The 16467-nt window shown below is 42.7% G+C and overlaps 1 protein-coding gene across 1 annotated transcript in view; it reads left to right on the top strand.

Moving 5' to 3' along the window:
* Iqgap2 (IQ motif containing GTPase activating protein 2) overlaps positions 1–16467 on the top strand; it is a 279192-nt gene that overhangs the window by 205860 nt on the left and 56865 nt on the right. The window contains exons 14-17 of the mRNA XM_048455961.3: positions 5332–5422; positions 10066–10233; positions 12419–12561; positions 15961–16131. Of these exons, the coding sequence (XP_048311918.3) occupies positions 5332–5422; positions 10066–10233; positions 12419–12561; positions 15961–16131 (573 nt within the window). The remainder of the gene's footprint in view (positions 1–5331; positions 5423–10065; positions 10234–12418; positions 12562–15960; positions 16132–16467) is intronic.

The raw sequence follows: 16467 nt of genomic DNA, 5'->3' as shown, positions 1-16467 counted from the left end.
CAGGGCATTTAAATAAGCTAAGAACAGACTGGCTTCAATTAGCTTTGAATTGCTTCCCACAGATCGGTTTTTCCCCCACTTCAAAAACACATCTCCAGAATTATACTTTCTGTTTAATACATGAATAATTAGGAATTCTACTTATATATCGGTGCCTCGTTCAGCCGTTGTCCAAGAGGCTTCTTCTTATAGTAAAAGGGACCTAACGCAGAGACCCACAGTTGGGCAATGTGCAGAGACTGAGAGATTTTGGAGTACTTAGTTTTATGTAGGATGTCTTCATCAAACCCCTTCCCTCAAGGCTTGGAGATCAATACAGAACAAGAAGCCAAAAGAGTGGCAGAACCAAAAGGGATGGGTGACTCCAAGGAAACTGTCTTCAAGATAAAGCAGGCCTGATGTACATATGAGCTCAAGGCTTGCACAGGTTCAAGCCAGACAAGGTTCCAGAGCTGAGAGGGGGAGATGGACATGGGCTCCCACCACTGACCAAGAAGCTATCTGCAATTGATTCCTACTGGCAAAGGGAACGTTGGTTCCCTCCGATGGATTCTCACTACGTAGTGTATTAACCGCATGTCAAAGAACGTCCCATGCCCAGGAGTGCTTGGCTAACAGAACGGGAAGTCAATGGTGGTTTTATAGACTTTTTATCTCATATTGTTTTGTTTGAGTTTTTTTTTTGTCTTATTGGTCTTTCGCTTGTATATTTTTATTTCCATTTTTTGTGTTTTTGCGGGGTTTGGTGTGTATGTGTGTTTCTTATTTTTTGTTTGTTTGACTGTAGGGTGAAAGGACATGGAGTTGGGGAGGTGGAACGAGTCTGGGAGGATTTGAGGGGAAGGGAAAGTGGGATCAGAATATAATATGAAATTGTTTTGCAAAAATCAAAATAAAATTGTGCTTTCTTTTATTCCGTTTCAAACTTTAGTTCCTAAACTGATCACATAATGATAAGCTAAATTAATTGTAAAAAGCAAACACCCCCTTCCCCCCCACCCTTTGAGACAGGGTTTCATATAGCCTAGGCTGGCCTTGAACTCAAGATGAAGCTGAAAATTGACTTGCTCCTGAGGACTCCTCGTCCTTCTGCTCCTGGGCTGCTAGGGTCACAGGCATGCATCACCATCAGCTTCTGTGGTGCTGGAGACTGAACCCAGGCTTCATACATGCTAGGCAAGGACTCTACCAACAGACTTACATCTTCAGTCCTGGCATCTACTGAAGATGTCGAATTTGTTTCAGAGGTATTAGATTGTTTCTAAAATTCTCTATCCAGCTGAGCATCATAGTGCATATTCATGATCCCGGCACTTGACAGGCTACGACAGGACGACAGTAAGTTGAACTTACTTCAGCTTCAGCTGCATTAGAAGTTTGAACCCAGCCTCAGAAGCATAGTGAGACCCTGTTTCAGAGGGAAAGAGAAGATGATTCTCTGCCTACCTTGGTGCTTGTACGGAATTTAGTTTTGTTGTCTCTGGGAGGAAGGTGTGCCTGCGATAGATCAGTGTGTTCTAAGCCGTCTCATAACTCTGTAGAGTCAGATTACAGGACGGATTCATGCCAGACGTCTCTATTTGAACTGAACTAAAATCATAACAAAATAGTGAAGTACAAACAACTCTATTTGATTGAACTAAAGGCATAATAAAATTGAAAGTACAAGGAATTGCTTTATTCCGTGGATCTTGGTGAACAGACCCATAAATTATATGTATATAACATATATACACATAATATATAATATATATTAATTGTACAGTTAAATTACATATATAAATATTTATGTATTTATATATATCACATTTATATCTTAGCCATTATAATGTTCACTAGTGTTAAGTATATTTAACAAACCATAAAAAAGAAGCTTTGATTCTAATATGTTTGCCTTAATGAACAGTATATCATTAAATTCCAAGTCAGACAACTCAACCTCTAAAATGCAGCAGGAGTCAGAAAATTCAAACTTCACATAAGACTTAAAGGCAGAGGAAGGGGTAATGAGGAAGCAATAGACAGATCTATATTAACTTTTATCATATTGATTAAATTTAGCTAAACCAAGTCATTTCCAAAGGTCTGATTAACACTTCAACTACATAATCTACAGTACCATAAACTAAGGTAGAATGTTCTAATGCAGTAGCAACAGTAAACCGAAAAAATTGGGGGAAGGGGAGAGCTTGTTTTAAACTTTCTTGGCATCACCCAAGTTCAGCAAGTTACTGTTGATTTGCTGGAGACCTGTTAAGGCCATTTCGTCCACTCTTCACTCATGTGTATAGCCTGGCTGTGCAGCTGGGTGAAGGCCTGGCCATCCCAGAGCTGTTCCCCTGTCTCCCGGTGAGTGACTGAAAGGGAGAGCTCACACCGCTACAGCTCACACCCATACAGCTCACACCTGTACAGCTCACACCCATACAGCTCACACCTGTACAGCTCACACCCCAACAGCTCACACCTGTACAGCTCACACCCCTACAGCTCACACACCTACAGCTCACGTCTCTACAGCTCACATACCTACAGCTTTGTTTTCAATTTTGGTTTTGTGTTTAATTTTTCTTCTGGTACATCATGGTCTCGAAACAGTTGATTGAAATTTGTTTGGTTTTGCAAAGTCTGACTTCGGTTTGCCTTCTGAGACTAATACTTTGATCTTCAGTGTGGAACAGCCACCATCTTCTTATCCAGGCAAGAGTGTGTGTGGTTCATCTCCTACAGCCACCATCTTCTTATCCAGGCAAGAGTGTGTGTGGTTCATCTCCTACAGTGACTCTCACATTGTACAGAAGAAGAGGGCTGAGATGTGTAGTGTTTGATTTTTAAATTATTCCTGGGGAGAATGGGGTTTCTTTGGGTTTAGAAACAAGAAAAAAAAATCCTAGAGCTAGTGAGAAGGCAGGGAGGGTAAAGGCACTTGCTTGTTACTCAAGTGACCTGGGCTCAACCCTTGAAACTCAGTTAAAGGTGGAAAGAAAGAAACAACTCCACAAAACTGTCCTCTGCCCCACATTCACACAGATACACACACGCACACACACACACACACACACACACACACTATGGGAATGCATTTTTAAATCCTGTTTTCCTGTCTCCTTTCTTTCCCGTTTCTTGCTTGACCCTCTTCCAAAGTTTCATTTCCTAAGAAGTTACTAAGCCATTTGGTGACGCTTCTTCCCACATGGCAGCTGTACCTGGAGATGACTCAGGAAACAGGACTTAGGAAGTTTCTAGAACGCTGTGTCTGCCCCCAGTGATGCAGGAGGACGCAGCGTGTGTCTGGTTTAGGACCCTCACCACACGCATTATCTCATATAGCTCCTGAAGGAAGCTAGTTGGATATCAGCTGGTGAATCTCCCTCCAAACCCCATGCACTTCCTGAGCGCTTAGTGATGAAGTTTGTCCTAGATGACTCCAGTACCGAAGTTGATACTACAGCTATGCGTGGGTGCGTGGAACATATCCGTGTGTGTGGTAGGGTGCATGTGTGCTAACAAGTGTGTCTGCACAGGCATGCAAATGTATTGGAGGTCTCGGGACAACCTCAGGTGCCATTCTTTGAATGCTGTCCACCTTGCTCTTTTTTGTGACGGTCTCTCACTGACCTGGAATTTGCCATTTCCGTGAGGCTGACTAGCCAGTGAGCCCCAGGCATCCTCCTGTCTCTACCTCCCCAGTGCTGACCTTAGAATGGCACACTACCGCTCCTGACTTTTTTTTTTTTTTAATGGGTCCCAGGGGATCAAACTTAGGTCCTTGCGCTTGCCAGCTGAACTATCCCCACAGCCTCTCCCCGGCATCTTGATTCCAGGTTTAGAGCACCACACACACACACACACACTCTCTCTTTAACAACGGAATTCCAGAGGTTGGAGAGATGGCTCAGTAGTTAACGATCTTACAGAGGACCTGAGTTCAGTTCCTGGCATGCATGTCAAGGAGTTCGCAACTGCCTATAGCCAGGACCGGATGCCCTCTCTGGATTCTGAGGACAATTCTACTCAGAGGCACATATGTACAAATACATATAACATGTGATTAGAAATAAAATAAATCTTTTTAAAAGTGGAATTCTAGGGCTAGAGAGCTGGCTCAGAGGTTAAAAACACTGACTGTTCTTCCAAAGGACCCAAGCTCAATTCCCAGCATCCACATGGCAGTTCACAACTGTCTGTAACTTCAGTTCCAGGGGATCTGACACCCTCACACAGACATGCATGCAGGCAAAGCCTAATATACATTAAATAAATAAATACATCTTTTTAAAAAAAGCAAAATTCTAAATCTTTCCTTAAAGTATTTAATGTCTACCCATAAAACTGCCTTGAACTGTTTAATATCTGCCAACACTGTGTTTGTAGCAAAATCTTCAGAATTCACCTGAATGTAAAACACTCAAAGCAATCCAGTTCATTGCCACTGCTGCTATGGTTTCTTTCTGAAGCCATTGTTAACTACTTAGCATTTTCTGCTGCGTGCCAACCCCTTCTCACCTCCTTCTCAACCCTTTTCATAGCTTATACTACCAGAGTGCAGCGTATTCTGACAGTTCTGGCTTCTCCAAGAGATTCTTGGCTCATTCAGACCAATTACCATACTTTTGTGTCTGTTTTTTGTCTGGGTGTCTGACAAACATTGGGTATCATGGTTCCTGAATGCTTAACTGCGTGGCCATGGATGGCTTTTTGAGGTGGCATTTGAGTTATGAGTTATGAGACATGGTAGCCAGCTAGGGAAGAGTGTTGTGCGCTGAAGGAGGGTGCTGTGAGGCCCAAGGACAGGGAATGAGAAGCTAGCGGGTCAGGCAGGACCCCATCCCTGGACCTACGTCGGCAGTCCTGAGAAGAGAGCTTGCGTTTCTTTCTAAGGTTAAACAGGAAGGAGACATCCGCTTTGAAATGATTGGGAGTTCTCACTAGAGAACTACGATGGCACGAACCAAAATGAAAGGAATGAAGCCACATGAGACAGCAGCGTAACTGTCCACCTAGGGCAATGACTCTCAGCCTTCCTGATGCTTCAGCCTTCAATACGGTTCCTCATGCTGTGTGGACCTCAAACCGTAAAATTATTTCACTGCTTCTTCATAGCTGTAATTTTGCTACTATTATGAATCCTAATATAACTCTCTGATCGGCAGGATATCTGATCTGCGACCCACAGGTTGAGAACCATTGATGTAAGGGATGCTGCTGCCTGTCTGTCACCAGTTTGTGCCACATGGTGGTGCTACCTGGTGCTTGCTGCATAAGAACTAGGAAATGACGATGACCCCTGAAGAGGGTGTTGATTCGTTGTTCTTTGGTTCTGTGTTCCAGGATCCTGAGAGCGTCTCTAAAGTTCTCTGGCTGGACGAGATACAGCAAGCCATCGACGAGGCCAACGTGGATGAGAACAGAGCAAAGCAATGTAAGCCCTCCCCTCCTTTGGCTTGCCAGACCTGCCTTGCTTTGATGTGGGTATGCACCTGAAGTCATTCGCTTTGAATTTCTGGAAAGATCTGGATACTTCTCAGTTTTCGGTCTCAGCTGCATCTCCAAACAAATCCGTCACTAGCTTGTTTCCAGCCATCAGGTGCTATCTCCAACAAAATCTGAGAGCGTTGCCAAACAAAAATCCAGATAGCAAGAATGTTTCGTAGACTCTGAAAGTGGTGTATATTTAAATCAGATCCTTTTTCTCCCTGTTGATCCTTAGGAAGCTATTTCTTCTCAATAAGTGTCTATTCTCTTTTTTTACGCTCTCCATTGTTAGCAGTAATTTTTCACAGAAACAGGACCAAAAGCTATGCAGAGAGGAGGCAGGGAGTGGAAAATGCAAGGTCAGACTTGCAGACTGGTGTCAACTCTTAATTACCAAGGGCAAATGGGCGTGGTTGCATCTGATAGCAGACTCTCAAATAGTGCCAATCAGAGATGTGGAGTTGGCCAAGTTCCATGCTATTTCTATACGTGAAGTTAACTGGTAGTTAACTATTTCTCTCTTGAGCTGTATAAACGGAAGCATTCTGGGTCATGTAAAAAGAAATGAAGTCAGTGAGATGACTCAGCAGGTAAGGGTGCTTGCTGCCAAGGACCCACCCAGGTTTGATTCCTGAAATCCATGTGGTAAAAGCTGACTCCCATAAGTTATCCTCTGTAATTCATTTGTGTGCATGTGTACATGCACAGCCAAGTAAATGAATAAATAAATGGAAGAAAAAATATTGAGAGAGATCTAACCTGAATCATAAAAACAGCCCAGGCCCCTACATTCCCATACTGGAGTTTATTGAAAAACCCACAGGACCTTTGAATGAAGAACAGGTCAAGTCTCCTTGAGACAGGCTGTCACTTCACTGCCAAAAAAAGAGTGTTGTTAACCTGTTTTCCAGAAGGACCCATAGCCTTCTGCATGGTGACTACTGGGGGATGGAGATGTGCAAAAGACATTAGCAAGTTTTTTTCAGTGATGCTGGCTTTGAATGAACTCTAATCCCAACAGACCCAAAATGTCAGCATTTCCTCCCTGGAGCAGGGGCTTTTGAAAGTCCCCTTCCCCTCACGGGAGCCAGCAACTCTACTGAATGCACCCTATGGTTGCATGCCTCATTCTGGAATGCCATAAGCAGGATCCCTACATTGGTTCAAATGATCACAATTTTTACTTGTTTTATACCTCTGTTATCAAAGAAGAATCTGAAATGACTTCTAAGTTGCTATAGTAACAATCTCCCTAACATAAAACTGGACAAGACTCCTAAAAGTGTAATTTAGAGACCTGCCTCTTCCTGGCGTGGGTAGACCCTGTGCCATCCTATCAGGTCACAGAGTGCCATCAAAATAGCTTAGTCTTCCTCCCCAGATGTAGCGCCATCTGTCAGGAGCATCTGGACTTTGTTTTCTTCTATTGGGAAAATGTGTTTTCTCTGACCTGGACTTTTATGCCCTTAGAACCTTGGAAGTCATTCCTTCCTAAGACCCAATGCTTAAGAGGAAAAAAAAAAATAGATTCGAGAGGGATGCCTAAGTTTTTAATCTGCACATACACGAGAGATAGTCATGATCTGCCAAGGCACTGTAAAGAAATGAGGCTGTGATATAGAAACTCAGCCTAGGATGCCCCCTTTTAGAAGTCCAACCAACCTAAAAGTTGCTTTATTCATTGTTTCCTTACTCATAGCCTGTGGATGTTGGGTCTGTTTTTCACAAGAAGATGCAGCAGGGTCCCTTGACTGTGAACGCTAGTTTCTCAGTTCATGTGGCTCTGTTTTCTCTGCTGTTATTGGAACTCTTCTGTACTCTGAGTCCTACCCCATGCTACAAGAGTTATGACCCCTCCAAAAATATTCAGTGATAAAATTAGATTCTTTTTAAAGTTAAAGCTATCTATAGCCAGACATTAAAATTAGAATAGCCTGATTTCAATGGAAATTCCATCTTGCTATTAAAAACATTCTTCCTTCTTGGCACGAAAACCAACTCCCGTCGTAGGTCTGAAGCATCCTAGATGATTTAGCAAAGGGGCATCGGCCCCTCTGTGTCACCATAGGCCAGACTGAAAGGGGGGAGGGACTAAGTGCCAATGTGTTTATTTTCTCTGGAGTGCCTTACTTCCCTCAACATTTGAGTCCTTAGTGCAATGTTTCTCAACCCTTACCCCCCATTAGTGTACCCTAAGGAGTAAAAATTGTCTTCCTAACCATTCCTCATCCTGACATTACAATTCCACAGACATGTTGTATATAGACCCATGCTTTACACGGTAAAGAACCAGCTGTTGCTGTGTTGGGTGTCTATCCTCCTAGGAGTGCATCCCTTAAAGAGAGCCCACCGGTGTGAGGCTTAAGGTCTAAAGCACTTGACTTTCTGAAGCTCAGTTATCTGACATCTTCCTCTATGACCCAGCCACAAATCACATAATAAGTGCCCGAGTCATCAGAATAGACATCATGCATCCTGGACATTAGATACTCACCTTACTGGGGACCCCTGGGACAGACTTGAACCAGCCATTCTTCCCCTACACATGATCCTACGGTCCATGGTGTCTCCTGCAGATTGACTGCCACAGGCTGGCATGCGGATGTCAGGAGGAAGTGAGACCAAACCCCAGGAGACTTGGAGGTCATGAAGTGCTAAGGAGAAAGTCAAACACTCCGTGTCCTCCCGCATCTCACTCACTCACTGTGCTTAGTATGACTCATCAAGCATTAGGCACCTAATGTGCGCTGCCGTCACTAAAATGAAGAGCAGTAATCTGCCACCTGCTTGCTGGGAGTTCTCAGAGGCATGTTTCAAATCCTCATGAAAAAGAGTTCCATTCGGTCCTAGAAATCCACCCGTGTGGCCGCCCTCTGCTCATCCGTGTTCAGTTGGAGGAAACATTTCTGTGTTTAAGAGCTTCTGCTTTCATCATCCATTGTCCACGGAGAATTAGTTTGGCATGTTAGCTCAACGCAGCCGTCCCATGTCTTTCATGCAGGGGTCCGTCCTTGTCACTTGCTTGTTCCTCCCTTCCCCGAGACCAAAGGCGTTTCCACTGTCAGCTCTGCATCATACAGAGCTTTCCTGGAAAGAGGAAATGACAGATGAGGGTGACCACTGTTGACCTCAATCAACACAAGAGCAAAGGCTCACTGCTGTCTGAACCTGTCATTCAGCACTCGGTGGGGTTTACTGATAATGTCCGTGAGCATCTCTGAGATCTTAGGGCTTTGACTCCAAGCTGGCAAAAGTCAACACATATTCCCTGTTCTTTCGGCTGTATCTCTGCATAGTATTGCCCATACTGTTAGGAGTGTACAAGCATAATTTGATGACAGTCATGTATTCTGTTCTAGTTTTGTTCTGACCAAAAGCAATGTCAAGGAGGGAAGAGTCTATTTGGCTATGTAACCAGGCTACAACCCATCATTGGCAAGAGTTTAGGGCGGGAGCCACGGAGGAACTCTAGTTGCTGACTTGCTCTCTGGCTCCTGTTTGTATTTCTTATACAACCCACGGCTACCTACCTAGGGATGGTGCCAACTACAGTGTGCTGGGTCCTTCTGCATCAATTAATACTCAAGACAGCTTCCCCAGAGATGCCCACAGGCCAATCTGAACTTGGCAATTCCTCCATCAAGGCTATTCCTCTCATGACTCCAGGGTGTGTCAAGTTGACAGAGCTAACCAGGACAGTGACTCAACACATGCTGGAGTTTGACATATGAGTAAGAGGGGAAACCCATCTTCCCAAGATCTCCATTCTAAATAGAGAAAATATTTTAACTTAGCTCCCCCTTTATCCCCCTTTATTTCTAACTTAGTGTATTTACAGGTTATACAATTTCATTAGTTGGACCAGGGCATTTTTTCCTAGAACTAAAGCAGATAATAATACAGAATTTACTAAATTCCTTTAAGCAACCATGAGTTCCCTGTGATTTGTTTTTTTTTTTGGGGGGGGGGATGAGGCAGAAATTTGAAAGGCTTATTAAGTTTAAGTTGATCCAAAATAAAGTTTCTGGATTCCTTTGCCCATCTCTTCTCACTGTGCCTCTCTGGGACATTACCTTAGGTTGGTTATGACAACCTTGTCAACAGTGCTAGTTTTAATACAAGAGACTATTAATATTTCTATAGCTGAATCAGCCTTCTACTTACTCTAAAATAATTTTCTTCATAAAGTGAATTCTAAAATGTAAGGTCTAGATCAGGACGGTATGTCTACCATTGGGGTGTATTCCTCAACAGTCTCCAACACACATGTCACAGGGTAAAGCCTCCCTGACATGCATACTCCATAGGTTACATTATAGTGAGTACCACCTAGTTCCCCCTCATACGCATAAGCCAAACCAGAGAATGTTAGAGTTTTAACATGCCGGGCTCCCATCGAACCTTTCTTTTACAACCCAAACTGACAAGGTGAATCAGTGGTTGGCCAGGTGGATATAATCAGACTGTCAGATAGAGAAAGGGTTTAACCAAAATACCAGTGTACTCCCAGAAGGTTCCTGTGTGTATTTATATGTCTTACATCTAAGTAAATAGTGATGATTAACAGAAACTTTGTTTCTCATTACCCAGGGGTTACACTGGTCGTTGATGTCAACGAGTGTTTGGACAGAAAACAGTCAGAACATATCTTGTCTGTACTGAAGTCTTCTACTAGTAATGTCCATGACATAATCCCAGAATGTGCCATCAAGTACTACGACACCCTTGTGAAGGCGAAAGAGTCCAAGACTGACAATGGTGAGCATTTCCATGGCTTGGCACAAATATGCCATTTAAAATATGGTGGTTCCTATGGCATTGTGATTTCCTAATTTTGAGACAATTATGGTTTTTACATCAGCGTTTCTAAAATTTTTAGCGTCTCTGGCAGAGCAAGTGTTTTCAGGTTCTTTTTTAGAGCTGCAGTTATCTCAGCAACGATGCACAGATGGTGACATCATAGAACGGAGAAAATATAAGCAGATCTTTATATTAGTCATTGCCATCATTTAACCTTTTATGCGACAAATGATATGTGATTATACGATATTAAACAGGGGATGTGAATCAGGAATAGATAAGTAAAATGTTGCAGATCCATATGCTGGAATATTAACAGCCACCAAAAGGAATGAAGAAGGTGTGTGCTACATACAACGTGGAGGAACTTGTAAACAGTCTGCTCAGTAAGAGAGATAGGTAGAGACAGGAGGACCTGGCAAGGTGGCCCAGCAGGTAAAAGCACGTTCTATGAAAGCTTGGTGCCCTGAATGCTGTGCCTGAACCCACGGGAGGAGGAGGAAATTGACTCCGAAGAATTGTCCTCTGACTTCCGTACATATGCCATGGTGTGCACATACTGGCATATGCGTGCACACATGGGCGCGCGCACAGACACAAATATTTTATTAAAACAAAAGACCAACAACAGACAAACAACTGTCCAACTCCCCATTAGAAGAGAAAGCTGTCACTTTTGGGGGACACTGACAAATTGAACACTTGAGTATTTAAAACCAAAAATAATCAGCAAATGCTTATATAACCTGGTTATTCTGTTCAATTATTTGAATGTATTTAAATATTTTATAAAGACGGTCACTCAAACTTTGACTTACCTGGAACGATGGCAAGTCTAGTGGTCACTAAGAAACAGTTGATTTAGTTTAGCAGAACTTTTCAGTGGTTAAGGTAGATAGATCTCAGATCTCTGGTTTGAGTCAGAATTCATGGTTAATTAACAAAAATAAAGATTTCTAAATGTGCTATAACATGTAGCCTTAGATTCACAAGGAAAAAAACACTCTTATCAACCATCTTAAGCCATGGCTGTCATAGACTTCCATAGTCTGTCCCCCCCATAAGCCATGACTGTCATACACTTCTATAGCCTGTCCTTACCCACCCAAATCATTTCCTTTCAGCAATTTTTTTCCTCTTTTTGTATGGTTATGGACAACATCTGGAGTCAAATCAGGAGCTTTCTTTTCCTCTACTTTCATTGACCTTTATGCTATAAGTTTCTATTTTGTAATTTGAATGAGTTTATCCCCAGAAATGGCTCACCTCCACCTTAAGTATGGGTCATGATCCCTGTAAATCAGTTCTTGTCATGGAAAACTCTGGACGGCTTTATTAACAAAATTCCGTTCACTGCTGTCCTCCATCTACTTGTAAGGGTGTCAACATCTATATGTAATATGCATTCCTTGTTTACGTTTGCTTTTCGTTGGCCATATTTGACTCCGACCATCTGCCTTAGTTAGGGTTTTTAACTGATGTGAAAAGCCTCCATGACTGTGGCAACTCTTAAAGATAACATGTAATCGAGGTGGCTAGCTTACAGTTTTAGAGGTTCAATCCATTACCATCACAACAGGGAGCATGGTACTGACTATATCTTGACCAGAAGGCAGCAGGAAGTTGACTATGACACACGGGGTGGTATCCTGAGCATAGGAACTCTCAAAGCCTTCCCACACATGACACATTTCCTCCAACAAGGCCATGCTCACTCAACAAAGCTACATCTCCTAATAATGCCACTCCCTATGAGATTATGGAAGCCAATTACATTCCCAAGAAATAACTGGAGTCAGGAGCCAGTATTAGATATTTCTCTTTCTCCCTTTGATGTGCAGTGAGTGATTGTATGGTAAGAAACTGCCACTGAGTACTCAAAACTCATTCCATTTTACCATGTAATTTCTAGCGACTGTAACATAGACCAGCTGAACACTTAGTGAAAAAATATTTTTGCTAGGTTATGGTATTTATTGGAAACTGTATATGTTCTATCAAATTTGACTTATCGAGCCTAGTTACCTTTCCCTTATCCCCATTTAACTAGAGACCCGGTAAGTAGGAAGTTGCTGAGCTTCTTGGTAGGAAAGCGTAAGAACTCCCTTCCTCTGCAGTCATTAACAAACTCTTTTGTCTTTAGTGTCTAGTGAAGGTTCATGGGTCAAACTCAACCTGCAGCAGAAATACAACTACTATTACAACACAGATTCCAAAGAAGGTTCTTGGGTCCCGCCTGAAACATGCTTGTCTAAAGAATCATGGCTCACAGCAGAAGAAATTGAGGTAGGTTGGTGATTGAAGGAAAGCTGTATAAGAACTGTATACAGAGAAGTGTGATGCTGGTCTAGTCTTCATCATGGAAGTGATGGAGGAGACTAATCCATTTATTTGAAGGGCGTGTGGAGCATAGTCTTCTTGGACTGGAGTTGACTGTGCCACCTTATTAAAAACTCTTAGTTCCATATGCTGGCACAGCCGAACCAAAAAGAACCAGGGGACCAAGAGGGAGAAACCTTGGCAGCTCATCTGAGATGATAGCTTACCCTAAGAAGTCACTCTTCAAGGTTTTCTTGGCAAAGTTATTTGACTAATAATAATTTCTTAGTTGTCAATATGTCTTATGTCTTTCCTTTCCCCCTTTGCCTACCACTTAATTCCATTCCAAAGAAAATTCATTTTTCCTACAAAGCGGGAAAGGTAAATTCAGCCATCTCCAGGAGGGTTTTAGGAACAGACAACAGGGAGGTTCAAGAATAGGGTGGAAAACTTTTAAGTGTTTGCTTCTCTGAAACAATTGTCTTAGCATGTTTTTTGTTGGTTAATGTCATTTTTGTGAGTTTTCCATGTTCTAGTGTCCAAATACAATTGAGAGTATTTTTCACATGGCTTTGATTCAAGTTATGTGCTCATATACCATATTGACCCAAATTTAAACATGATATAGTGAATCTCAACTTTTCTTTTACCTCTAAAGATCTCTTTCATTGGATCCTTGACCCATATTTGAAAGTTCTAGTTAACCATATTTTCTTACCAAAAACAATTTTTTTATTCTTTATTTATTTTGTATTTATAACAAAATGCTCTCTGAGCTCGATAGAAACAATGTATCAATTAGTGCATACATTGTTATTGGCTGTAAGAACATTGCGGCTTTAAGTACAGGAGGAAGAAGCCCATTCAGAAGTGTCTATGTTCCTTGGACTAATGCTCTTTCCTCTTGCATGGAACGCTGGCCCAAGTTTCAGAACATAGGTGATTTCTCCTAATCACCTATGGATGATTATGGGTTGTGCCTAATCCATCTTAGTCTGAATTAATTCCCAAGAACACAGTAGTTTTATTATTGTTGTCTTATATGTACAAGAACTCAGGTCTAAATATTTGCAAAGAAGAAAGAAAAGCAACTTAAAGAGTAAGCTGTAGAAAAAAATGGTACAAAAAGCTGTTTCAGGCTCTATTCTAAGTCATTCGATTTTTTTTTTTAAATCTTTTCACTTCTCCCAACCTATGTAAAGGAATGAATGAAAGAAGCGGCCTGGCAGAGCGTGACCCCTCTGTATTGTATAAGCCATGCTATATTTATATCTATTTTTAAGAACATGAAAATAAATCGGTACTCCTTAGAAAGTTGCCTTTTAAAAAATAAGATAACGAAACCGTAAGCAGATAGTCAGGTAGCTATCGCTAGAACAGCAATAGATCCCCTTCATAGGATCCTTTGGGCTCTGGAAAGTTGGTGTGAGGTAATGAAGAATGGAGCGAGTGAAGTCAGAGTGGCGTGTGAGTGGGATCATTGCTCTTATGGTAGTCAGAGGTCAGAAGCAAGGTAGAGCTAGAAGCAATCCTTCCTGTGTGCCCCTGAACACCCAGAGGGTGAGCAGCAGTACAGGCAGGTCTTCTGCCAACAGGAACGGGGCATGTTTCTGCCCAGGGCACTGCCAATCAGTTTGATCACTGTGTCATCCTCAGAGGGGAGCTGGGGCACACACTATCACTGTTAATGTCCCTAAGTGGGGAATGAGGCATAGAGTGGGCGAAGGAACTTGTTAATTCTCCAGCTTGCACAGGAGGCTTTCCCCAGTGTTTGCAGTCTAACCTCATGTCCAGTCTCGCACTATTAACTGTTTCTGATGCAGCCTCCAGTATATCTAATGCCCATTGCCCATTGCTCTGGAATTAACAATCCAAGATGCAGCTCAAGAAACAGACTTATTGCGTCACAGACAATGGGCGATGCTTCCCAGGGGGAAAGGCTTGGGAAGGAACGCTTACCAAGACTTCCTTGGACTCAAAAGGCATGAGACTTGCTGATGAATCCAGATGTTAGAATATGTTCAGAGAGAACACTCTGCTAATAGTTATTCTGTCTTGGGGAAGAAAAATACAACACTGAAATATAGATCAAATTAGTATTAAGAGTCAGTAGCTGTTGGGTGAGGGCACACACATTTAGTCTCAGCACTCGGGAGGTGGACACAGATGGGTCTCTGTGGATACGAGGCCATCCTGCTCTACATACCACAGGCCAGCCAAGACCATCTAATAAGACCCTGCCTCAAAAATTAAAAGTAAGGGTCAGTAGCCTTCGAAATGCAACCATATAGAAATATGAGCTACAAGTTGGAGGGTAGGAGATGGGAATGTGGCCTGAGTCTGAAAATGTTTAATGGCAAAACTGAAAATGAGAAGAAGAAGACAAACCTGAAGGATGTAGCTTATTAACTACTTTCAGATGCTTACGAATTTTAGGCAAAGATTATGAGAGCAATGAGTGATTAGTGCTAATTTTTTTTTTCAAATCCCATGCCACACTGTGAAGAAGCAGCATGGAAGGGTTAAAATTTGAGTTTAAAAAAACCAATGGGTCATCTGGTCTGCAAAGATGCCCAGATACAGCATTTTGTTACACTGAATATCCATCTACCGAATTATTAAATGGTAGAGGGTCTCAGCCTTTTAAAGATCATAACCTGAAGCTAATGTCCTTATTCCGTGAATACGTTTGCGCCTGTCTGCTCTTAATGCTTTCTGTGCACCCACAGCTAAAGTGAACCCACAGCTGGCTGCAGGTGTGCTAGACTGGAGGCTCCAGCTGTAGGAATGAGTCCAGTCTTTGCATCTACACAGGCGTGAAAGGAAACCCATAGGAGCCCACATGAAACTTCCCATAATCCCCTTCTCCTTTTTCCCCATTCCTCTGGACTCCCTGTCTGTCCTTGATAACATTTGTCTTTCCTCTCTTACCTGCTTTCTGCCTCCGGTATCTGATTTCCCTAGGAACATCATCTGGGGCTAGGGAAGGGGAAAAAAGAACCTAGGACCTTCTGGTGGCCATTGCTCTTTCCCCCTGCCCCAGTAGTCTGAGGGAGTGGGAGACAATGCCCATTCTTACAGTAGTCAACCTTGACCCTTTTACAGTCTATGGGATTCAGGCCAGCATCACGTGAGACCATTCCAAACCTTCTTATGCTGCTTTGCCACCAAGCTCAGAGGACTCGAAAATCATGGCACCAGAAAGCTGAGTCAGCTCATCCCTTGGCTCTTGTTGAATATGTCTTTAAACCAAGCCAAAAAGAACTGTCCAGTTCATTTCCCCAAAGCGGCCATTTCCAAAAGCTGTTCTCTATGTTCCTTTCACCTGATGTGTAGAGAGTAACCGTAAAACATATCTCTTGCCAGGACATCATTGAGGAGGTTACAGCAAATTACATCCGCGAGAACATGTGGTCTGCTCCGGAAGAACTGCTTCTCCGCTTTCAAGCCACAAGCTCAGGACCCACCCTTAGGAAAGAGTTTGAAGCGAGGAAATCATTCTTAAATGACCAAGTCGAGAGTGTGGTCAAAATACAGGTATGTGAGTCACCTACCCCAGTTACAGCAAATCGTTCTGTCTCCTGAAAATGCTTTCTTTGGAAATAGATCAGTCAACTACCTTCTAATAGAGCTGAATGCAGACTCCTCCCTGGCTGGCGCCCTGTTGAGGGAAGCGTTTAAAATGGGGACTGCCTTAGCGATGAAATATTTGAAGTCATGGCCCACAGAAGAGTACTCAGGCTTGCTCGGGTCTCCCTGCTGTCAGCATGGTTAGAGCTGAATGGATAGGGGTTGAAATTGTGCTTCTCCAGATAGCAGCGTCTCCATGTGTCCATCTCCTACTGAGCCTGTATATTTAGGGTTAGTAGATGG

This window comes from Myodes glareolus, chromosome 15 (genome assembly GCF_982192425.1).
Source record: "Myodes glareolus chromosome 15, mMyoGla1.1, whole genome shotgun sequence".
NCBI lineage: Eukaryota > Metazoa > Chordata > Mammalia > Rodentia > Cricetidae > Myodes > Myodes glareolus.
The sequence above is the reverse complement of the archived record's forward strand: the minus strand, read 5'-3'. Positions and strand labels throughout refer to the sequence as shown.